This window comes from Scylla paramamosain, chromosome 37 (genome assembly GCF_035594125.1).
Source record: "Scylla paramamosain isolate STU-SP2022 chromosome 37, ASM3559412v1, whole genome shotgun sequence".
Classification (NCBI taxonomy): domain Eukaryota; kingdom Metazoa; phylum Arthropoda; class Malacostraca; order Decapoda; family Portunidae; genus Scylla; species Scylla paramamosain.
Genome location: NC_087187.1, coordinates 10,455,001 through 10,465,326, shown reverse-complemented (window position 1 = coordinate 10,465,326; position 10,326 = coordinate 10,455,001). Strand labels below are relative to the sequence as shown.

Genomic DNA, 10,326 nt, shown 5'->3' with positions numbered 1-10,326 from the left:
CTTTCTCTCACCCCTATTCTGTCCACTTCTCTAATGCAAGAGTTAACCAATATTCTCAATCATTCATCCCTTTCTCTGGTAAACTCTGGAACTCCCTACCTGTTTCTGTATTTCCACCTTCCTATAACTTGAACTCCTTCAAGAGGGAGGTCATATTTTGACTACCGCTTTGGACCCTATTCGGTGACCGGCATCTCATTGGCCCTTTATTTATTTATTTTTTTTATTGGATTTTTGTTGCCCTTGGCCGGTGTTGCTCCTACATAAGTAAAAAAAAAAAAAATACACTAAGCTTAGCAAGCTTCTTACTGCATCTCTAGTATTTGGGAAGTAGTGGCAGTCAAGAGGAGATTTTCCTATCTTCTTGAAGGTATACAAGCAAACAAGCACAACAGTATGACTCTTACAATTTCATCTGACAGGAGCAACAACTGAACTAATGAGACCTACCTATTTATGTGCCCCTAGTTTTTGAGAGAAGTTAAGGGGACTTTTTTTTTTTAAGGCATCCTAACATGCATACAATCACAACAGTTCGACTCCAATTATTTTAACAGAGGAGTAACAAGATAACTGAATTAAACTGATATACCTACTTTGTAAACCTTTTTATGGGGCGCTATAGTTTGTGGAGGAGTAACAGACACGTAAGTGGGTATTTGGTTACTTTTTCCCTCTTTTTTCCCCCCCCCCTTCACTTGCCTCTCACACACAAAATAAAAAGGGATTCCTTGATTCCTTGGGATTTAAACTTCTGGAAGCTGTAGCAAGTTTATTCCCCAAAAAATATATATATTCCGGTACAAAATCTGGAAGCATTTTGTCACCAAACGCGTGAGTTAGTGGGCAGCTTTTGTTGATATGGTTATGTGAGCAGTACAGGCGCGAGAGAGAGAGAGAGAGAGAGAGAGAGAGAGAGAGAGAGAGAGAGAGAGAGAGAGAGAGAGAGAGAGAGAGAGAGAGAGAGAGAGAGAGAGAGAGAGAGAGAGAGAGAAAAAAAAACACACACACACACACACACATTAATCAAGCCAATTCCCTCTTTTGAGAGATCGAACCCTGGTCCATACACTGCCAGCGAGGAAGTGACAACCAAGCCAGCAGACTAACTACCACTATTTCCTCACGAAGCGATACTGGTTAATGAGAAGCTTGGTTAGTGTGGCAACATGGCGTAGTTATAGCTTCAGCACCTCCGTAGATGAGAACTAGTCTTTACCCAACTATTATCCCTATTCGACTATTCTCCCTAAAGCCCTCTATTGACTCTGTACTATCCTGGTTACTGAGTCTGTTCTAAAGTTTGAGTCTGGCGTTAGAAATCAATAGAAACGTTAGTGAGTGAGGCAACATGGCAGGATCGTAGCCTCAGTATGAAGAATCTACATTATAAACACAACAGATTTATCACCGTGAGTTCTTTTGTTTTTGTTCTTTCGATCATGCGTTGGAATAAAAAAAAAAAGGCGTCACAATGTATCGTAAGCTACCATGAAAAAAAAATACATCATACTACTGTAGCAAGAAGGAAGAATAACATTAATACAGTAAGATTCCAAATAAAAAGACCCTGAAATAGCGGAAGAACATTACTACGTGAACGAAACATTTCGGTAATGACTAATCATTTGTTTTCAGAGAGATGGAAAGAAAGCGAAGGTCTTTCATTCGTTACTTATACTTATCATTAATTGAGCAAATTCTAATTATGTCTGAAGACAGAGAGAGAGAGAGAGAGAGAGAGAGAGAGAGAGAGAGAGAGAGAGAGAGAGAGAGAGTCATATCAGTGTTATCTTTAAAGTTCAACACAGTCTATCTCTCTTCTATACATACAAGCTGAAGCATGTATAAATGAGAGAGAGAGAGAGAGAGAGAGAGAGAGAGAGAGAGAGAGAGAGAGAGAGAGAGAGAGAGAGAGAGAGAGGATATGGCTTTTATGGTTTTAATATAATGGTTTGCAATTATTTTACGCATTATTGCCATAGAATCTATTTGAACATCAATTTGAATACACAGTAAATCTATATGTATTCATTCTGGTGTTGCTTTTACCTTCTGGCTGTGTTTTCTTGTATGGTGCGTTGTGAACAGGCGAGGATGTACTACAGTTGGCCAAACAAGTCCTGTCATATTTCACAAAACGTTTCATACAAAAAGAAAAAAAAAAGAAAAAAAAACTGTTTGTATTTTTAAACGCTTTGGACTTTCACCAGAACAGTTTTTCAAAGGCCACAGATGATTAGTCAGGCTCTCAAGAGTGCTTTTCCTATCAAAAATACAGAATCCTTGTTAAACTATTACTGGAATCATGAAAGCACCCTTGAAACCCTCTATAATGTCTACTAGAACCTGTTGAAGTGGTTGAGGCAAGACGTTCCAGTAACAGACATCTTCCTCCACCTGTCACATGCCCACTTCTTGGTCTTTGCGGAACTCTTACTGTCAGTTTGTTTATTAATTCAGGTTTTAATTTCTGCTCCATTTATGTACAATGAAATCCACTGTACTTTGTCACGGTACTTCTTTTAGCGACTCTACTACAGGAGGGAGTTTAATGGTTGTGTTTTAACTTACTGAGTCATTTTAGGGATAAGTTTAATAGCTAGAGATGTTCGCTAGCCAGGAGGTCAATAATTGTTAGAGCTTCCCCTTTACTGTAGTCTGTGTCAGTGTGTCACAGTCATGCAGCCGCCTGAGAACACGGAAATATGATATCACTGCCGCTGACTGATGCTCTCACTCGTTGGTTGGTCTACGTACATATGTATTCAGATCTTATTTCGAAACGTGCTATAAATTAACGTTGCATTTCTACTAAACCATTAACAATAAGATTACCGGATTAATTCAATAGAAATAATCTGGCATCTTAGAATTAAGTAATGGTTCTATTAGGAATACAGCAAATTTGCCGTGCTTTTTTTTAAAACAAGACGAGGATCTATAGACCAATCAGCGAGTGACAGCATCAGCCGTGTTGCTGTGTTCCCGCGTCCCTGGGTGGCTGATTACTGTGACACACTTCATGACACTCAGTATAAAATGCATGTATGACTTGCTACATTTGAGATTACGAAGGAGGGAGGAAGGGAGGGAGGGGGATAGAGGGAGGGGGCATGGAGAAGGCACGCATGGAGAGGACGGTTACCACAAATACACACATACACACACACCTACACACACACACACACACACACACACACACACACACACACACACACACACACACACACTACCGTCGTCTACTCGTTCTTCCTGGAGGAGGCTGGCTGGAATTCTTCCTTCTGTCCCTTCTTTCACTTCCTTCCCTCTTGCTTCCATTATCCTTATTCCTCCCTCCGCTTTCTCTTCTTCGCGAAACATTCTCTGCCCTCCTTCCTCCATTTCCTCCATTCCTCTCTCCACTCCCCCTGCTCTTCCTCCCCCCCTCGGCCTCCTGCTATTCCGCCCGCTTCTCCACCTCGCTCAGAACGGCCTCACATCCCCGCCGCGCCTTCTGCAGCAAATCCTCGGCTTGTGTTAGATAGGAGTTGCGCTCGGGTCCCTCCAGCAGGTTGTCCAGGTTGACCAGCACGTTGTAGTAGGCACCCCACGCCCCTGCCTCCAGACAGCGCGCCCCGACCTGGTGTGCGTGACACGGGGAATGATTGGTTTTGACAGGGTGGGTTTACTGATTGGGTGATTGTATAGTTAAGTTTTTGCCTGGCTGATTAGGAGTGACTGGGTGATTAGAATGTTAAGTGGGTGGGTTTATGGATTGGGTCATTGTATGGTTGTTGTGTTTTTTTTATTTATTTATTTATTTTTTTATTGACTGCCTGATTAATGTTCGAATTTGGCTGTGACTGATTGACTGACTTAACTTTATGATTTGATTGATTGACTTAACTGACTGGCAACCTAACTGACTTACACATTAACTAATTTACACGTCCGTACTTACTGGCTGATCAACGTGACTGATTTGATGACTAACTAACTTGACTAACTAACCAAATGATACACTAAAAACAACAATATAACAAAGCGACGCGCCTTCACTGACTGATTAACGTAACTGGCTGATTTACTAGACAGATTTAATTACCTAAATAATCCAACGAAACAGCTCTAATTAAAGTAAACAAACAACTAGCTAAATAATACTTACTGACTGACTGTTTGACTAACTTGAAAACTTACTAATGAGTGACTGGCTTGCAGACTTACTTACTGACTGTCTGATTGATTGAAAATTTATTCAGTGACTGCTAGACTGACCTGAAAACTAACTGCTTGTCTGACTTGGAAATTTAATGACTGACTGCTTGGTTGACTTGAAAACTTACTGATTGACTACTTGACTTCAAAACTTACTGACTAACTGCTTGACTGTCTTGAAAGCTTACTGACTGACTGTTTGACTGTCTTGAAAGCTTACTGACTGACTGTTTGACTGTCTTGAAAGCTTACTGACAGACTGATTGACTGATTTGTAAACTTACTGACTGATTGCTTGACTTCAAAGCTTATTTACTGACTGACTTACTGACTTGACTGAGTGACTGACCTGTAAGTCGGACCTGCAGTTCATGTTGCCCACGGTCGCCATCTCCACCAGGGGCTCCCAGGTCTGGTCGATCGCCTTCAGAAGGGAGAGAGGCACCTGGATGGTCTTCTCCGTGGCTACCTTCACTGCCCTCTCCCTCACGCCTTTTTCCTCCTCCGTCCCCTGGGGCAGCCTCACAGCGTCCTAGGGGAGGCACAGGGGGCGGTCAGAGGGTTTTGTGGGTATTTCGTCGCATGTATGATCCAAAAATCCTTGTTAAATCATCAGTAGAATCATGAAAAACACACGTAAAAAACCCACATGACACCCACAATGGCCTGTTAAAGGGATGAGACAAGGAAATCTTCAAGAACACGGGAACAGAACACTTTTCTACTGTTTCATGAAGTGTGTGACTGTAATTGAGCTACGTGAGGTCACGGGAACACGGTAACTGCCACTGACTGATGCTCTTACTCGCTGACTGGCTTTAGTATTCCTTCCATCTTGTTTTGGAACGTGCGGGAAAACTAACGTTGTGTTTCTACCAAAACCCTTAATTATATGGTACCAGGTTATCCAAATAAAAGCAATACAGTAGATTTTAACTGAATCGTTTTTTTTTTTTCTTTTCTTTTTTTTTTTTTTTTGGTGGGGATGTGAATTTGCCGCACGTTTTAAAACAAGGCGGGAATACGTAGGCCAATCAGTGAGTGGCAGTTTTACTAAGTTCCCGTGCCCTCAGGTGGCTGAATTACTGTGGCAAAATTTATGAAACAGAATAAAGTAGTAGTAGTAGTAGTAGTAGTAGTAGTAGTAGTAGTAGTAGTAGTAGTAGTAGTAGTAGTAGTAGTAGTAGTAGTGGTGCTAGTAGTAGTAGTAGTAGTAGTAGTAGTAGTAGTAGTAGTAGTAGTAGTAGTAGTAGTAGTAGTAGTGGTGGTAGTAGTAGTAATAGTAGTAGTAGTAATAGTAGTAGTAGTGGTGGTAGTAGTAGTAGTAGTAGTAGTAGTAGTAGCAGTAGTAGTAGTAGTAGGAGTAGTAGTTCCCATTCCTCTTAACCTCATTTCCATCAACTTTTACATGGTATTTCACTCTGTTTCACTTCTTTTGTACTTCCTCTTCCTCCCACTCGTCTTCTTTACTCTCGTCCTTGTCTTCCCCTTCCTACCACTCCTCCCCCTCCTTTCAGCCTCACCAATACACACATTTTCCATCTAAGTTATCGCCCCGCAGCAAAGGCAGGCGAGCGTAAACAAGGGACGCTGTATTAAGTTACGTGCAATAAAGGTCAGCCTTGTAATTACTCCCACCTGCACTGCGAACGTCATGTGCTCTGCTCGATGGTTGGCCGGTCCCCGCCGTGCGCAGGGAAGGGAATGAGGTTAATAGCGTTAGGGAAAAACTCGCAGGAGAAACTGGTGGAAATGAAACAAAAAGAGAAGAACGGTTAAAAGGGAAAAGGGTAAAAAATGGAAAATATGAATAAGGAAAGAAGGGAATCAGGAAATCAATAAGGAAAAACTCCCAGGAGGAACTAGTGAAAATCAAACAAAAAGAGAAGGACGATTGGAAGGAAACAGGATAGATAAGGAAAATATGAATAAGGAAAGAAGGAAATAAGGAAATGAATAAGGAAAAGCGGACAGGAGGAAGTAATGAAAATGAAAAAATGGACAAACATGGTGGAAAAGAAAAATATGAATAAGGAAAAAAGACAGACAGACAACAGAAGGAACATGGATGATTGAAAGAGGGAAAAAATTGTGTCAAATTAGGTTAAGTTAGGATGAAAAAAAAAAATGTGAATAAGGAAGGAAGATGGAAAGAAAAAAAAAGGAATAAAGATGATTGAAAGAGGGAGAAGATTGAGTCAAGTTAAATTAGGTTAGGTTAGGTTAGATTAGGGTCTGCATTTTAAAACGTTTTGCACTTTCATTAGGACTATTTTCAAAGGCCACAAAGATGATTAGTCGGGCTCTCATGGGTGTTCTTACATAATCCTTGTTAAACCATCACAAGAATCATGAAAAACACCCTTGCAAACCTAAATAATATACACAATAGCCTATTAAATGTAAGAAGTAAGACGAGGAAATGTTTAGAAATACGGATTTAGATTAGATCAGGTTAGATTAGGTCGGACAGCGTTACATGAGTGAACAACGCCCTTGGGTAGGTAAGATTAGATTAGGTCAAATTAGGTTAGGTTAGGTTAGATCAGGTTAGGTTATGTCAGGTCAGGTTAGGTCAAGTCAGGTTAGGTTATTTTAGGTGAGGTGAGGTGAGGTTAGTTCGGGTTAGCTTGGGTTAGGTTAAGCTAAGTTAGGTCAGGCAGCAGGACACTATCGGGAAAGTTAGCGTAGGTCAGGTTAGGTCAGGTCAGATTAGATTGAGTCAGGTTAGGTTAGGTAAGGTTAGATCCGGCAGCGTTACATGGGAAAAAGATTCCCTCGGGTAGGTGAGGTAAGGTTAGATTAAGTTTGGTTAGGTCAAACGACGTTACAGGAGAGCAGGACGCCCTCGGGAAGACCCTGTGACGCACCATGTAGGCGTTGAAGGCTGCGGTGTCAGCGTCGATGGCTGGCAAGAGGGAGATGGCGGCGTGGTGTAGGGGCGGGATGAGGCGGCGCATAGAGGCGTCCAGGGCCTCCCACTGCCGCTTCCCGAAGGTCATCTGGCCCACCATGGTGCCCAACGCCGCGCCCTGAAAGGAGGACGAGGGAATGATAATGCGTAATAATAGGTATTAAAAGTTAAATGAGTAAAACATGACAGTGACTAACAGGGGGCGCGTTACTGATGGCGAGTTTGTTACTACTTCTACTACTACTACTACTACTACTACTACTACTACTACTACTACTACTACTACTGCTGCTGCTCCTGCTGCTGTTGTTGCTGTTGCTGCTGCTGCTGTTGCTGCTGCTGCTGCTGCTGCTGCTGCTGCTGCTGCTGCTGCTGCTGCTGCTACTACTACTACTACTACTACTACTACTACTACTACTACTACTACTACTACTACTACTGGTGTTGCTATTTCTACATCAATGAAGTCGTCATCAGAGAGAGAGAGAGAGAGAGAGAGAGAGAGAGAGAGAGAGAGAGAGAGACGCGAGAATACATTAACTTCTATGAGCTAAAGGTCACCAACCCTCACTGTGACACACACACACACACACACACACACACACACACACACACACACACACACACACACACACACACACACACACAAACACACACACACTACAACACAACACAAACAAAACATCATATTTAATAGTTTCCTTCACAATGCCCATAATTAAATGACCAGAGTGAACATGAATGATAAATTAGAATAATGAAGAATAACAAAAATAACTGAAGTACGAGTATATGAACAATAACTAGGACAACTGAAGAAAAATTGAAGCTATGACTAGAGGACTCTCTCTCTCTCTCTCTCTCTCTCTCTCTCTCTCTCTCTCTCTCTCTCTCTCTGGTCTGTATTCAGAAACGCTTTGCTCCTTCACCACAGAGATGATCAGCCGGGTTCTCAAGACTGCTTCTCATGTTAAAAAAAATGTAGAAATCTTGTTAATTTGTCACTAGAACCGTAAAGACACCCTTAAAAACTCGTGTAGCTTCATCTAGAGCCTTTTGAATGTAGTGTTGGTGCCGCGCGGAAGTGTTTAAGAATATAGTGCTCTCTCTCTCTCTCTCTCTCTCTCTCTCTCTCTCTCTCTCTCTCTCACCATGGCCGCCACAGTAGCCGCCACGGAGCCGCCCCCCGGTGCTGGAGTCCTCGCCGCCACTCCCCTCACGAACTCCTCCACGCTGCCACGCCCCAGCTTTCCCACGCCTTGCCCCGCACCCACGCAGTACTCGATGATGCGCTCTCTGCTTGTGCACGCCCATAGACAGGAATGGAGGGCGGGCGTGTTGGGATGAGGGTAGAGAGAGAAAAATGGGCGTGTGTATTACTGGGATTTGATTGTGATTCTCTCTCTCTCTCTCTCTCTCTCTCTCTCTCTCTCTCTCTCTCTCTCTCTCTCTCTCTCTCTCTCTCTCTCTCTCTCTCACCAAAGGCTGAGATTTTACAGAACTTCATAATAATAAAACTCGCACACCCACGCACGCACGCGACATACATGCACATACCTACACACACACACACACACACACACACACACACACACACACACACACACAGACTGAAACACATGCCGAGTTAATAAGATACAATTACTCGGGAAATATGTCCACACACACACACACACACACACACACACACACACACACACACACACACATACACACACACACGTAGACACACACGTCACACACACACACACACACACACACACACACACACACACACACACACACACACACGCACATGGAATATTGATTACGCACACACACCTCCTCGTGAAAATGTTAAGTAAAGGAGGAATGTTTTTTGCATATGTGGGACAATCAGTCTGGTGTGGCAAAGGAATATGCACGTAATGGAGGGGTGGCGGAAGAGTGAATATCTTGAGGTAATGGGTGACGGGGAGAGGACGGGGGTAATACATGGGTGAAGAGGGAATAGAAAGGAAAGAATTAATGGTCTGAATTATCGTTATTATTTTTGCTTTACCTAATGTTGTTACTATTTCTAGTACTAATGTTGCTGGTACTACTACTACTACCACCTCCTCGTCCTCCTCCTACCACCATCGCCACTACTACTACTGCTACAACAACAACAACAACAACAACAATATCTACTACTACTACTACTACTACTACTACTACTACTGCTACTAACGCCTCCCTTCACCACCACCACCACCACTACCACCACCATTACCACTAATAAACTAACAATACACCATAAAACTCTCTCTCTCTCTCTCTCTCTCTCTCTCTCTCTCTCTCTCTCTCTCTCTCTCTCTCTCTCTCTCTCTCTCTCTCTCACTCACTTTGGGTTGAAGGGAGACAGAGTGCTGAGTCCGAGGCGGTTGATGGCAAGCTGCACCTTCTGCTCCTCCTCCAGTATAAACAGCTCCTCCTTGGTTATGTAGTACTCCGCCGCCTGCAGGAGGGCCGCAAGGGGGACGAGACCCACCACCTCTGAGCCCATCACCCCTATCTTGAGCTCAGCGGCGTCCTTCTTTGCCTGGCGGGGTGAGAGAACGAGTGAGGGTGTGTCTGGTGACGGTGAGGTAAGTAAGTTAGACAATTTATGGATGGGGATTATAGGTGGGACTGTTTTGTAGAGGGACTGCCACGTGTAGGCCTGATGTCTTCTTGCAGCTTTCCTTATTTTCTATTTTTTTTTTTATGTTCTTTCACTGCAATGCGAAATAATTAACAGCACCACAAGTCATGCATGAAATCTTTATAGGTATCTACAGTAAAGAAGAGGATTAAAAGAATAGATTTTGCAATTTCTAGCCAGTTTAAAGATTGGAGTTGGGTACAGAACAAGATGTCTCAGAGTGACAAGTAATTAAGGAAAGATGTACCAAATAGCAATCAAAGGATGTCAAAGGGTGAAGGTGTGTTGGGGGATATTAAAAAGAATGAGGATGATGCTAAGAAATGGTGAAGGGGTGAAAGGGTAAGGGTGTGTCTAGTGGTGGTGAGGTGAAGGTGCGTTTTGGGGTGATGGGGGATGTTATGGTGAGGGAAGATGGGTGAGGGAAGATGGGTGATGGTGTGTCTAATTGGTGTGAGGGTATTTTATTGTGCATGGGGGTGATAAAGAGGGTGAGTATGGTGGTAGAAATGGGAGGTGTCAGGATGTGTCAGGGTGTGAGGTGGGG

General features: G+C 43.0%; 1 protein-coding gene across 1 annotated transcript in view; it reads right to left on the bottom strand.

Moving 5' to 3' along the window:
• Nucleotides 1–759: 759 nt before the first annotated feature.
• Nucleotides 760–10,326, bottom strand: part of LOC135091486 (formimidoyltransferase-cyclodeaminase-like) — a 29,280-nt gene continuing 19,713 nt past the window's right edge. Inside the window, exons 6-10 of the mRNA XM_063989171.1 lie at nucleotides 9,481–9,677; nucleotides 8,266–8,410; nucleotides 7,071–7,232; nucleotides 4,550–4,732; nucleotides 760–3,622 (exon numbers count right to left, since the gene is read on the bottom strand). Coding sequence (XP_063845241.1) covers nucleotides 3,440–3,622; nucleotides 4,550–4,732; nucleotides 7,071–7,232; nucleotides 8,266–8,410; nucleotides 9,481–9,677 — 870 coding nt within the window. The 3' untranslated portion in view covers nucleotides 760–3,439. The remainder of the gene's footprint in view (nucleotides 3,623–4,549; nucleotides 4,733–7,070; nucleotides 7,233–8,265; nucleotides 8,411–9,480; nucleotides 9,678–10,326) is intronic.